At 41.3% G+C, this 15,207-nt stretch overlaps 1 protein-coding gene across 1 annotated transcript; it reads right to left on the bottom strand.

The window, feature by feature from the left end:
• Positions 1 to 2,406: 2,406 nt before the first annotated feature.
• On the bottom strand, positions 2,407 to 7,468 carry kcnj20 (potassium inwardly rectifying channel subfamily J member 20). The gene is made up of 2 exons (XM_085473521.1): positions 6,197 to 7,468; positions 2,407 to 3,485 (listed from the first exon to the last, which is right to left on the bottom strand). Exons 1-2 carry the CDS (start codon positions 7,431 to 7,433, stop codon positions 3,121 to 3,123), a joined length of 1,602 nt encoding a protein of 533 aa, XP_085329647.1. The 5' UTR covers positions 7,434 to 7,468; the 3' UTR covers positions 2,407 to 3,120.
• Positions 7,469 to 15,207: the final 7,739 nt, after the last annotated feature.

The raw sequence follows: 15,207 nt of genomic DNA, 5'->3' as shown, positions 1-15,207 counted from the left end.
TGTTTAGTTTTCTGTCTTCATTTATGCTGGAAGTGATAACAGAGCTGTACGTTTTAATTTGTTTCCAAAACCCCGCAGTCAGGACATATTATATTGTATTTAGATAGAAGCTAGCAAGCTAACTCCCTGCTAACTTCTAACTCCGTTAAATGTCATAAATTCCGTTTTCATGGATGCCTGGATGTTAAACTCAGTTGTTACACCTGGTAGAGCAGAACGCTGATCATTTTATTAAAGATGAAAGACTTTAGACAGTTTTTCAACTCTCAGTAATGCCATAGTGATCGTTTGATATATGGACCTGTAGCAGAGTTTAGGTCCAGACACGGCTAGTGACGTCAGACTGAACAACCGGATAATACCTGGTGGGCCGGTCTCTAGTCAAAATGCCCGGGCTGATTTTTTTGTCCACGTCCAGCCCTGCCTGTGAGCAAAAACAAACCAAAAAAAACCCCCACCCTTTCGTATTGGTGGAAAAATGTACCATGTCGACCAATCAGAAATGATATGGCAACATGCCATTTAGTTGTTTAGGAAGAGGGAAGTTTTAGGAGTGACAGCGGTGTTTTGAGATGTGAGAGATTTGCGACATTTAGCGCAAATCTTGTGTAGTTAGTGTGTAGTGTAGTCAATAGTTTTGTTGTGTGTGTCAGAACAATGAGGTGACTAAATGTTACAGGTGTTACAGGAGTGATACATCTCCTGTTGTCAGGCCTGCAGGTATCAGGCTGTTGTTCTCCTTTATCTCATAGTGGACAGAAATTATTTTTTGGAGTGGCACAAATAATTTGTGTGGCATCAAATTGACTATGTGCACATTAGCATATGCTACTTCCGGTGCGGAAACTCCTGTGGGGAGCTTTGTTTCCGGTGTCCTATTTGCGCCCTGTTTACGGTCCAAAACAAGTTAAGCAAATGAATGCATCAAGCGGCGATTTACATTTCTATAGATGTCTTGGGCATTTACCCAATATATCTGTAAATGATGTTCATCGACTTGTCAATATTTTTTCCCCGCGCCTCAGGGCAAAAGAGAAAATGGATTCAAATGTTATATTTCTCAGCTGTCCCTCGTTTATCGCGGGTGTTATGTTCAATTCAATTCAATTCAATTCAATTCAATTCAATTTTATTTATATAGCGCCAAATCACAACAAAAGTCGCCTCAAGGCGCTTCATAGATACAGAGAAAAACCCAACAATCATATGACCCCCTATGAGCAAGCACTTTGGCGACAGTGGGAAGGAAAAACTCCCTTTTAACAGGAAGAAACCTCCGGCAGAACCAGGCTCAGGGAGGGGCGGCCATCTGCTGCGACCGGTTGGGGTGAGAGAAGTTCTAGAAATAACCAGCGATAGGTGAAATCAAGTAGCCAATTTTATTTTTTGACGGTGCAAAACGTTTCGTGGACATTGTGGACATACAGTACTGCACTTCAGAGTCACACTGCTAGCGATCGATGCAGCGATTCTGTACTGTACAGGAGAGACGTCACGGAGGAGATCGTCTGCAGCGATCAGGACGCAGGACACAATGTGACGTAAGAAAAACAAAAAAAACATGCAAACTTGCACTAAAAAATCTGCGAAACAGCGAGGTGAAAGGTGAACCGCGTTATAGCGAGGGACCACTGTAATTTTTAAGGTAAGTCACAACGTACGCTTCGTACATACTAATGTATAGAAACCGTTACCAGCAGTCATTAATTTTTTGTGTGGCTTTTTTTCACGGTTTGTTAACATGCTGTGTGGGTGTGTACTTGACTAGCTGATATCGACATAACAGGAAACATCTGGTTTGACTATTCTTCACCTGTAGTTTGAATGCTGAACATTTGCCTGTTTAAATCATAAGACCAGTCACTATACAGAGATGTGCTTCTGAATGTGGACGAGGTGTCTTCTGCATGCAGTAATGCAGTTCTGCTTGTGTTGAGTGATGTAAACAACTGATCGATCTAAACTCTTTAAACGTCAAAATTGATCATTAGATTTTTTATGACACAACAGTAGTGAGTGTTCCCACCGTTTTCGGTGGATCTTTCCGTTTTCGAGTTTTGGACATGATTTTGGAGTATATCTTCGCAGTAGCGATTGACCGCAAAGTAAAGCTACCGGAAATGTATAACCCCACATCCGGTCTCAAACCAGGAAGTTAGCATTTTCTCGTGCACAGGGTCAATTTGATGCAGAACATCTGATTGTTCTGTAAATAGTTTGAAATGTTTATTTAAAAAACGCCTTGGCTGCATTTTTAGGTACACAGCTGCAAAAAACTTTGTTTGAATTACTCAGTTACTTTTTTGATGAAGTAACTATATAATTAATTGCCCAGCATTGCTCATTATATACTGTATTTTGCAGACAGAGAGTTACAGGACTCTCTCCCAGACCACAGACTCATAATACAAGTCAGAGCTTTATTAAAAATTTAAAAAAATTGGAGTTCAAGTTATTTTTACTTCCAATAACAAGGTCATGAACAAGATTTTTTTTTTTTAATTTTCATAAGCAGTTAATTAAAAGTAGTCTAACATAAATGTAAATGCTGTAATTTTAATAAACCATGTAACTTGCACAGTGCACACGTCTAATTTTGCTCACAGTGGTCCAAGGGACCGCTGAGGGAGTTTGTGTGTTCTCTCAGACACATGAAAAATTAGAGGGAACATTGGTCTGCTCTTGCCCTTTCCTCCGAAACCACAGGGAGTGATTAACACAACATTGCAATGCTGAAATACAGTGCTGCTATTTATTTAGTTGCATGAGATTAAACGCAGGTTTGTTTTGGACATGCCATAGACGAGGAAAAAAGACATTTTGGTAACAACTAAAATCAAGAATCTGCTGGTACTTCAACTTTACTAAGAATAGTAAATCTGCAAGCATTTATGCTGTAAAATTCTATGTGTATTGCTATAGTTTAAAGCTGGACCTGTGTGCCAACAATACTTTGGGATAAAGTTTAGCAAATAGTCAATTCAAAATATTTATTATGTATATTTACACCTGCCCTTCTTCTACAGTGAAATGCTGGTATCATCTTTTAAAAAAAAGAAAAAAAGCTTCATACTGAGAAAGTGTTTATGACCAATTCAGCTTTAAAAAAGTTAAAATGTCTTATGGCGTGCTTTTTTCGGTACCCTCTTCACTTTCATTGCCTTCTGATGCTCTCTCCTCCTGAATGTTAGCAATAGTGAATCCTCCATGGGATGGTTGCTTGTCTTTGTCTTCTTCGGTCATTCCCTCTGCCCAGCTTTCCCAGTTTTGGCTGGTTCTGTGGTTTTGGACTTTGCAGTCAGCCAGAGCCATTAGCTGGTGTGCCTGGCTGGCACTGCAGTTAGGTAGTGGTACCTTGTAGGTGGTGTGGAACCGACGCAGGTCCACTCTGAATGAGCCCTTCTCCAGCGTCATGCATGGTTCAAAGCGAGCGCCCCACTCAATCTCTGTTTCAATATAGGATGTTTTGGCTTGGCACATCATCCCTGTGTTTAAAATAATGACATGGAAGTGCCTGTTAGTTTTGAAGTGAAGTGAAATCACCGTCTTAAACTGAAGTACGCATCATTTGCCACAAGATGTCTCTGGTGTGTTTGAATCCATTCGAACTTACCAAAATAAGAAAGTAGGAACTTGTCATTAAAAGTATCAACTGGCCAAATTTAGATGAGTGATACTGATTTATTTTTTTTATTTTTTTGCAATAATTTTTTTTTAATTCTTGAGCTTTATTTTGACATTGACATTAACAATTTCCAACAGCAAAAGTATTGGGGGGAAAAGGAAGGTTTTGATTTTACTAGAAATATCTATGTACAAATTATTTAGTTTGTTTGTTGTTCCTAAAGAGTTTCACCATAAGAAATTATATTTTCTTTTAAACTGAGATTGGAAACACTTTAGCCGGAAGAACAGTTTCTATTTGAACTTGATGCTATCTTGTAAAGATAGCATCACTGAAAGGTTTGAATACCTACTGTACAGTCATGTGAAAAAGAAAGCACACTTTCTTTCAAGTCTAAGGTTTGACACATTATAATTAGAAAAATGGTCTATTCCTTCCAGAATAAAGGAAAATATGATGATTTATTGCAGTGTGTCATTATTTATGTGACAAAAAATGAGCCAAAATGCAGAAGTAGTGGGTGAAAAATATAGTACCAGCTGTCTGACAGCTAAAGCTTTACCCATATTAGGTAATGCAAGAAGATCAGGGTGTTAAGCCCAGCAGCCAAATCTGAAACAGAATAGAAAAAAAAAACCCACAGTATTGCAGTGGCCCTTCACTATGCAACTTATTTTGTCTGGACCTTAACATGTTTGAAATGTTGTGCTTGAGCTCTGCAAGAGCTGTGTTTAAACACGTACCTGCAGTCCTAGCTTCAATTTTTCACACACTGCTTCTAGATTTTGCTTCAGTTTTTGTTAAATAAACAATGACACAGCATGATACCATGTGATATGTGTCTGTTGTTATTCGTCTTAATTGATTGATTTTTATTATGGACTAGTATATAAAAAGAGCGGGCACTTTATTTTTCACAGTTGCTGAAGAATGTATGAAACAAACCACAAGGTCATAATTTGCTGCAAGAAAACTATCTAGAATCTTTAGGAACCACGTAAAAAAAAAGCAGTATCAGAAGTTTGGGTTTTTGGTGTGTTATTTTTCACTTTTTTCCACAACGGAAAGTCTAAAATTAAGAAGAAAAAAAAGGGTTTCAAAAAAACCAATAGAAATAAAAACTTTTTTTGTTTTTTGTTTTTTAAAAAGCCTAAAAAACATCTGTGGTGACAATACCAGATATTGTCACCACTCTAATAGTTTCAGAATGATGCAGTTGAGCTTGAGCACTACATGGGAAAGGAAACTCAGATGTAGATATGTGATTTTTTTTTCTATAAAAAACCTTCTGCAAGGTTTGTTTTCCTGCTTTCCATACCAAAAAGATGCCAAATAAGCTGTTAAATATTTACATTCTGACTGCATTGTGGAAAGACAGTTTTCCCATCATTTACCCAGGAAACTGAATGACTTGTTGGCCTTCTCATAAATATAAATATTCCAAGATTTAGAACTTGGCAGACAGACTTGCTCTTGATAAACAATCATAGTTTTAGGGAATTGCACAGTTTACTCATCAGATGCTTCATCAAAGTCTGTTATCTTTTGTGACACTCAACCTCGGTGTGCTTTTACAGCTCAGAAGGCTGGAAATTAAATAAGGGAAAGCTTGTTGTTGCTGTTTCAGTGGAAATTGCTTTTTAAAAACCTTTTAACCTATAAATAAACCTTCTTAATACTTACTAACTCTTAACTATTTATACACAGCAAACCATGACCCAAATGAAGAGTTCTTTAAACATTATAACATTTATCTATTTGACCTGATTGTGGAGAAACAGTAAACAAAGAATAAGAAACATCTGCAAGTGTTTAACTTCCAGAGGAGGAGGAAACGAACACTATCGCAAATAACCCTCACATGGGCCCCTGAAGTTTCTGCAGCAACATTCTAGGCTGTGTCTGCAAAATCGTAGGGGTATCCAAGGTTTCTGTGTGTCAAAGAGTGCACACAGTATGTGAATACACAGCAAAAGAGCAGGGTAAAACTGAACTGTAATGACTGCATGAGAACCATGGGGTTGGGTGTAGTCAACAGCTGTAAATAATGAGCATAAACCTTAGTTATAGCCAAGTTCAAGTATTACAGAATTTTACCAAGCCCTCTTCCAGAAAAAGTGGTGGGTGAGATTTTTTCAGGTGTGGTTTTTTTGGCAACCATTAAATGTCTGGTCCACAAAAAAAAATCCTTCTTCTGTAGCCCTACAGTGAAGGGAAAAAATCAATGACTGAGAGAATATTGCATCCCAGTTTCCTAATTCTTGAAAACTATTATTAATGAGGCTACTAACTGGCAGTGCAGGGGTAAATGGTTAGCACTGCAGCCTCAGATTGAGAGGGTTGCTCTGGATGGAGTTTTAATCATTTCTCTGTACTTGCACAGCTTTTATGTGGAAATCCCATGCTTCCTCTCACTGAACATGCTTTCTCTCACCTCCTATGACATTCTTGCAAAAAAAACCCATCTTATTCTCAAAAACAAAGTCAAAGTAAAGTTTTTTGCAGTTGTTTTATATTAAAATGAGACTTTTGGAGGTACGAGTAGTTTCTTTTTGAATGTCAATTACTCACCTGTGGCCTCAACAATTCCTTCTAAAATAACGATGATCTCAAACTGCTGTCTTCTGAGTTGCTCTGGACCCAGCTCCCACAGCGGACTATCGCAGTCAATATTGTGCCGAATGACTTGAGGCTCCACCAGGAAAAGTCGGTCTGAGCCAGTTTCATAACCAAGGTTAATCTCTGTCTGCTCGAGAGGCAAGAACTCTCCCTCTGCTGTTTGCCGGGACTTGATTAACTTTGCACGAACCTTTGCGTCCACCATGTGACTTTCTCTGAGGTCTCCCAGGCGGAACATCAAGCAGAGCTGGTCATCCCGGTTAGCAATGACACAAGTGCGACTAAAAAGAAGTGTCTCCGCTTGCTTCTTGGGTCGGGATATTTTAACAAACATGCAGCCTACCATGAGAGCATCTATCATGGACCCAACAATGCATTGCGTCATGACCAGCACCACACCCTCGTGGCAGCTGGGAGACACTGTGCTGGGAGACACCATTGATACATAACCAATGGTGCGCTGTGTCTCCACTGAGAAAAGAAGAGCAGAGATAAAATCATCTACACCCAAATAGCAGGGTGCGTGGTCTATGAGGTTTTCTTCAGGGGTGGTGAGTGGCTTCTCCTTTTCTAGGTCACCTCTAAAGAAAGCATTCAAGAAGTAGAGCACAGCAAAGAAAAACCAGGTGACAATGTAGCACATCATGAAGACAAATAAGAACCATCTGTACTGGAGGTCCACAAAAGAAGTAAAGATATCAGACAGGAAACGGCCCCTTTCTGAAATATGACAAAGGTTGACTCGGCACTTTCCATCTTTGGCGACATAGCGAAGTTGTTCTCTTGTTTCTGGAGTGATGGTAGGGGTTTGGTTACTTTCACTCTCTAGAAGTTTACTCCTGGCCTTTGCAAGCTTCTCCATCTCTCTAGCAGGGCTGGATATGTTGCTTTTTGCCGGTGAGAGCGACGTGCTGTGGAGCGGACTGTGGGTAATGACATGAAGGGGACTAATGCAGCCGATTTCAGGCACGCTGAGGGCATGGCGAGGGTAGCGTGAAAGACTCTTGGTCTCCCCGAGTGAGCAACGACGCAAGAGGTCTTGTTCTCTATCTATAAGACAATGAGTATAAGAGGGAAGCAAAGAAATGTTGCTTTGGTGAGGAAAGTCTGTTGTGCTTTTGTGGCGTTGCCTTGCTGTTTTAAGGTCAGAAAAAGTCCCTAGCATGATATCTGGGAGAGGAAGCATCATGTCTGTATCTGGCTGGAAGGGGAAAGAAAAGTGCATTTTTAGTGTGCTTGCAAATTCATGAAGGTCATTTCAGTTCACTGGGATAGACTCCAGCTTCACTGAGGCTAAATTGGGTCATGGCTGAATGGTGGGAAAAACACAGGAGGAAAAGCAGCTACATGGTAAATCTTGGGGGAGCAAACATTTTTTTGAACTTGTTGACTTAGCTTTTAGTGACTTTTGTTGACTAAAAGCTTACATGACATTTTTTATTTCACCATTCATTAACCGCACAGAGAAGGCATTGTTTAAATATGTTAACGTTTTCTTTAAGCAAACAGTATTATTAAAGTTCTTCATGACTGGGCCAAGTGTCCTTTTTTTTGGAAATCAAAATATGAATCACCCTATTAAATCAGTACTTCGTAATACAGCCCACAAGTACAGGGATAATGTAAATATGGTCTCCTGAGAACTGAGAAAAAACTTTCAGTTTAACTAACTTTTGTGATTCCCTGCCTCACTGGGGCTAAAAGAGACCACCCAAACACATGAGACATCATTGGAAAGGCCACATCAGGACTTAGTCAAAATAAGAATACGGTTGATTGGTCAAAGACTATTTTGTTCTGGGAGTAAGTGCTCGGAAAAATGTCACATTCATAATATTATCACACAAGGGCAGACTGGAAAAGACTGTGTGTGACCAACTTGTAAGATTTTTTTTATCACAAAACTTTCAGGTTTGACTTTACAAAGACATTTGGGGGGGAAAAAGTTTGGAAAACAAAACTCACTGTCTTAAATTTATTGAATAACTCTTGCACCTAACCTCGTCCCCCGAAGGTGTGGAATGGACAACCATGACAGATTTCCGTTGACAGGGCATAGATGTTCGCCGTCCCCTCGTCTCATTCTGGGTGGTTGTGGGAGGTCCCATGGCTACCCTGCTAATTTATGTTAACTTGGAGCCAGGACAGCATGTCCTCTTCAGATTATAGTCTTTTCTTCCAGTAGATCACATCAAAGAAATCCAAAAGCAAAAAACACTTGCAGCAGATAATTGTGATCGAGTGCAAAGTCTTCCCATTGATTGTAAATACTAGAACAAAAGACCAGATTTTCAACAGGGTTTGAACTTTTAAACATGCAATAATAGAGTTAACACTATTATTCTTGCTAGCACCATCGTGACTGGCAATAAAATTCCGAGGTATTTCTGGATGACTCACAGAGTAAATTAATCCAGTGCTTACTTCCAGAATGAGCTATTCTCTGAGTCACTCTGTGGCGGCCAGATTCAAAGCATTTCCCTTTAAAGCAATGTTTCTAAAGAAAAAAAAGGAACACTGACGAGCAAAACACACTCAAACAGAAAGCATTAGCTAGATAAGCTGGACTAAGCCTAATCATGCTGTCTCAGCCTTCTGCAGAGTAGGGTAGAGTGGACTCAGCTACTGTCTAGTTCAAATAATCCTAAAAAGGCTAAAAATCTAAAAATGACTAACGCGACAGAAAGTTTGGAAATGTGCCGGAGGTCACATAGGCCTATAGGCCTATGTGACCTCCTTTATATATAACTTAATATATATATATATATATATATATATATATATATATATATATATATATATATATATAAAGTTATATATATATCATATATATATTAAGTTACCAGGGCGGCGGGGGATTCTGTGGCTGGCTGGAGCAGCATCTAATAACCAACTCAAAAAATAAAACAAAATAAAAACAAACCAACAAACACGAAAACACGAGACCTTATGAGACAGACTTATAATTTGCACCGATGTTTTTTCGAAATTCTATACGCGAAAAGTGAGCGCGAGAGCCCTCGGTGCCCCTGCGCGCTGCTGAAGTCAAAGTAAACTTTATTGTCATCTCCGCTACATACAGTCCAGTATATAGAGAGACGAGACGACGAGGCTCCAGTTACAGCAGTGCAAGTAAACAAACAACAAATATAAGAAGAGTAAGAAAATAAATACACACTTTAGGACTCGGGGTAAAGGGATCAATAACAATTTAAAATTTATAATTTACAGTTTGATGATCTCACACACAACCTGTCGACAGGGGAGGGAGGCCGGCTGCTTCCAGATAGAGCACATTTCATTCATAATGATGTAAATCCAAGCCCATTATGTATTCATGATCTGAATCCTGGCTTGTGTGAAATCCCAGAAATGACCCTAGAGAAAGTGAATCTGTGAACTAGGTGTAGGTCTATTAGGTTATGTTGTGGTGATCCTCGAGTTGGGGGATTTGTGTTCATACTGGAGTGCAAAATTAAAATCAATGGAAGATGGACAAGAAAAGTTCAAAGCCAGGTGCTCAGTTTAGAAAAAAGAGAAAAGAAGAGGAGGAGAAACGAGCAAAAGATGCAGGTAAGCAGATGTGTCATTGGATAATGGCAGGTATCCTGAAAGAATCAGAATACTTTATTAATCCCTAAGGAAATAATGTGGGTTACAGTTGCTCCAAAGAGAAATGGTAAAAAACAGTAACAGTAACAGACTAAACTCCAAACAATACATTATGTTACAGATTTTAATATTAATTAGTCAGTGTCAATTGTTGATTTGTCCTGTTCTCATTGTATGACGAATTATGATGGGTGTTTGGTAGCCGTTTGCATACAATGCATACTCTCTTCATATGTGTGTTTGTGTCTCTGGTGAAATTCAGTATGGTTCTGACAACAGTTTTATGTTAATGTACAATCCTTAATATGTTTTGTGTGTGTGGGGGGGCGCCAGAGGGAGTGTTCGCCCGGGGCGCCAAACAGGCTAGGACCGCCACTGCTCACACAAGTGAGTTACATGTCACACCGTGACAAGTCACTTACCATTGCAACACACAAAGGTAGTCATTTGGCTGTCAGCAGTTGTGAAAGTCATCTGACCTTGTATAAAAAATTCCTTAAAATGTTTTTTTTTTTCTCTCCCCACTGACTCATCCCTGGCCAGGGTACTCCAGTCAGATTAGTACACCACCTGCTTTGTCTCACAAAGGGAGGAAGGGAGGCGCATCCGTGATATCGGTTCCAAAGCAAACACGCAGACAGGCGACCCCCTAAGAAAACAACTCCCCTACCTTTACTTTGCCTCAGTAAAGGGTAAGGGCATTTTAAACTCTACACCATGGCTATTCAACTACGAAGTTAGTTGGGCCAGATTTTCAAACCGAGTGTAGCCGGTCTGGCCTTAAACTCTTATTGCCGTTAGTTCTCTGCGTTGTGTTGTGCGAATGACCAGAGGAGTCAGCTCTCACTTTGCCAGCTGGGTGGATTTATTCTCCCAGAACTCTCCTCAGCGGGGCCTCTAGGCGACTGAGGTGCAACATTACAACAAATCCAATTACCAAATAATACTGCTAAAATGTATTTATATTCATATATAACAAACAAAAATGCACTGCATCGTGAACATATAGTGACAATTACCTCATCAACAAAATTATACTTTAGGGAGACTTCATTTACCAGTGGCAATTTTACATATTTACATTAAGTTGAAACAGTGAACATGAATCACAAACAAACAGAAGATATAACCAGTTCACATGACACAAAAATAAAAGAGGGAGCTCACATACCTGTTTAAAATAAAAACAAAACAGTACAGCAACTTCACTTTACTGGACTTCTGCATGAACACCTTCAAGGGAGAGAGAAGGATAGCGGACCACATGAGAAGCCACGTGCATGCTCCTATGCTCTCATCTGAGACATGCTAACTAGCATGTTACAATAAAGTGCTGTACTCGACAGAGAAACAATAATTCACACTAAAACATCTAACAGAACTATGAGACAAAATGCACAAAGGGAACGAGCAGTGTTTGAATTACTTTTAGTTACTTTAACTGTGTTTATTTGCTCTGTAACTGAGAACACTAGCGTACGCTCACCTCTCCTCAGCGGGGCCTCTAGGCGACTGAGGAAAATAGCGCGCAGCTACAGGAAGTGACTTCATGGGAAGTCAAAGGTCACACAAACAAAATAAAAGCTCCCAAAATATAAATACAGAAAATAAACATATATAAATAAACACATATACATAACCAATACTGACAAAGCGAGATAACACTGCAGGATGGATCTTTGGTGAAATATAAATTATTTTTTAATACACCCGTTACATCCTCCCCTCCTAGATTTCACCAAAATCCAGAACAGTCAGGTGAACAATCTAATTGGAACACAGGGACAAATCTACAGAATTTATGGCTCCTGGGCACGGGTTTAAACCTCCGAGCTATAAGCTCTAGTATCAGCTGTATAAGCCACCTACCAGATAGGTTCAGAAAGAGCATGAGGGTGATCAGGCCTCAGCCTTTCTTAGATCAGTGTGATGCCATTTACACCACACACATTCCCAGCCATCCACACACATCAATACCTTAAAAACACACTATGTATTTAATTGTGCCATAATGATACTGTCCCCTAGAATCAAAATACAGAAAGATCTCTAGACACCTGGGTTTACTTAAAACAGCGTAAGAAGAGACTGAGACCTTCTGCTAACTGAATTTGCCAAACGCTTAAAGCCAAAAGGCTTTTGAACCATGGACTCAATGAGTCGATTAACTCTTTTACTAACTCGGCCGGCTCGCGTCATGACAACATTGTCCGGGCCTGCCCGTGGCTGTCCTTGTGGACCCACATCATGACATACATCCGTTGGAGGCATCTGCGTGTCGGCGACATGCACAGGGACTACTGATAGGGGCTTGGTGTGTGCATCACGATCTGTGTCTGATGGATGTGAGTGAGTGAGTGCAGTTTCTGAAAGTGTGTCTAACACAGACGGGAGGTCCAAGTCAGGTTCTGCTACCAAACTGTCCAAGTCTGTGTCTCTGTCTGGGTAGTCCTCTCCTACCAGGGAACACTGGGTTGAATCCCCTGCAACCACCTCTGGAGCTTGTTGACTTGTCTTGCCCAATCCCGAGAGTCCCTCACTCAGGATCTCCTGACTCTCATCATCATCTGAGTTGATCCAAGCACTGGTCCTGTCCTCTGCAGTCTCCTCATCCAAGGAATCTAACTGGTCTGACGCACATGACCCTCCCTCTGATCCAGTGTCACACAGTTCAGCGGTCACTACTGGCAGGAAGCTGATATTTAAAACCAGGTTGCGATGTACCACCTTTATGTTGCCTCTGTCATCTTCCAACTTGTATGTGTGAGTCTGCAGATTTCTGTCTCTGACTGTGTACACTGTTGCATCCCACTTGTCAGCAAGTTTCTTCTTTCCTCTTTCACCCTTATTGGCAATGAGTACTCTGTCTCCTATGTTCAGATACGTGCCCTTTACTTTTCTGTTATATCCTTTTGCCTGTTTGTCTTGTTCCTTGATGGCATGAGTCTGGGCAATCTTAGCTGCCTCATGAAGATGTGACATGAGTGTTTTCACATAATTTTTTTGATCCACAACTACAGGATCACAGAGCACCTGTTTAAACATCACATCAACGGGGAGCCTCGGGATGCGGCCAAACATGAGCTGAAATGGGGCAAAACCTGTGGTCTCATGTACAGTTGCATTATATGCAAATGTCAGACTCTGTATTTGTTGAGGCCACTTGTTCTTTTCTCTGAGGGGCAAGGACCTAAGCATGTTGCCAAGTGTCCTATTGAACCTCTCAGTCCCTCCATTGCCCATGGGATGGTATGCCGTAGTATGGGATTTGGAGACCCCTGAAAACTTGAGCAGTTCTGCCAAGAGCTCACTTTCAAAATTTGCCCCCTGATCGGAGTGAATCCGCTCAGGAAACCCATACACACAGAAAACATGGTCCCATAGTTTCTTAGCCACCTGCTTTGCAGTCTGGTTTGTGCAAGGGAAGGCATGGGCTAGCTTAGTGAAATGATCTGTAAGGACAAGAACATCTACTGAGCGTTGCTTACTATCCTCCGCACTCCAAAAATCCAAACACACCAGCTCCATAGGGGCGGAGGTTCTGATGCTCTCAAGTGGGGCTCGAGCAGAGGGTTCTGGTGTTTTGGCCAGGATGCATCTTTGACAGCATTTGACATACTCTTTTATATCAGACTCCATCTTCGGCCAAAAGAACCGTTGTCTTGCCAGATATAAAGTCTTCGCTTGCCCCTGATGTCCTGCAATATCATGGACACCATTCAGTGCCTTTGCTCTGAGACTGTCAGGCAAAACAAACTGATGTCTCCTTTGTTTACTCAGGGGGTCCTTTGTGATCCGATAGAGGACTCCATTTTGGACCCTAAGCCTTTCCCACTGTTTAAATAACACCATGGCTTTCACATCAAATCCTGCCCTTTCACGCCTGGAAGGTCGCCTTCTCCTTGTGACAAATGGTAAGATCTTTGAAATACTGGGATCAAGTTCCTGGCTATGCTGGAGTTCCTCTAGTGTGGACACAGGAAATGACTCCTGTCCTGGCCACACTAGGTCCTGAACAGACTGGAACAGTTCCACAGCCCTTGTTTCAGCAGCCAGATCCCACTCACTGTGGAAATCCAGGATTGCCTTAACATCCATAGCATCACACCCAGGCTGAGACGAGGGCGTCTGCAGTCCTGTGGTGTGGAAAGGTGGTGTGTCCACGTGTTGACCTTGAACCTTCAGCCGGAATGCATTTTGTATTCCCTCAGAACTGACACTCTCAGATTCAGCAAGGAGGTGACTGTACTGCTCTGTGATCAGCCTATGGCTGACTGTTGTTGCAAAGGGGTCTCTGCTGAGAGCATCAGCTACGACATTCTTGGTACCAGGTATGTGCTTCAGATCAAATGTGTAAGGAGCAAGCTTGGACACCCAACGCTGCTCACAAGCATCAAGCCTTGGTTTTGTCATGATGTAGGTGAGAGGGTTGTTATCTGTCCACACTGTAAACGGATGACCTCTTAGCCAGTGACTGAACTTCTCACACACACTCCATTTCAATGCCAAAAACTCTAGCCTGTGGGCTGGGTACTTTTTCTGTGAATTGCTCAGGGTCTTACTTGCAAAAGCAATTGGACGAGCTTTCTGCTGTCCAGCTGGTATTTGTGACAATACAGCACCGAGCCCATCTAATGAAGCATCAATGGACAATATCAAAGGCAAAGAAAAGTCTGGATGTGTAAGGACTACACAATTCAACAGCTTCTCTTTCAGATTAGACAGAGCTGCGTCACATTCATCTGTCCAGTCAGAGGGCTTCAGTTTTCTGTATACACCAGCATTGGTGCCTGTTTTAACTCTCCCTCTCCTCTTCTGTCCAGCAGTGAGGGCAAACAAAGGCTTGGCCATAGTGGAGCAGCTAGGGATGAAATGCTGATAGTAGAATATCATCCCCAGGAATGACTTAATCCTCTTAACTGACGGGGTGCAGCCATCATCCTCCATCAATTCAGCCTTTGTCATCTTTGCTATGACCTCAACCTTTGCTGGGTCCACAGCCACTCCATTGCCACCTATAATGTGGCCTAAAAACTTGACTGATGACCTCATTAAGTGGCATTTCTTAGGACTTAGTTTGAGGTTATGGATGCGCAAGCGCTGAAACACAGTCTCTAGCCGCTCCAAGGCCTCCTCTTCTGTCCGAGCAAATACAAGCAGATCGTCGAGATAGCACAGCAGACTACTGAAGTTCAGATCCCCAAAAATACTGAGCATCATTCGCATGAATGAGGCGGGGCTGTTACAGAGTCCTTGGGGCATTCTGTTGTACTCGAACAATCCCATTGGGGTTGTAAATGCTGTGTATTTCTTGTCTTCCTCTGCCATAGGGATGTTATAAAATCCCGAGG

Source organism: Copadichromis virginalis, linkage group LG11, assembly GCF_057382275.1.
Source record: "Copadichromis virginalis isolate Kocher_CV1m ecotype Utaka linkage group LG11, C_Virginalis_male_GT1.1, whole genome shotgun sequence".
Classification (NCBI taxonomy): domain Eukaryota; kingdom Metazoa; phylum Chordata; class Actinopteri; order Cichliformes; family Cichlidae; genus Copadichromis; species Copadichromis virginalis.
This window is presented reverse-complemented; position numbering and strand designations above follow the sequence as displayed.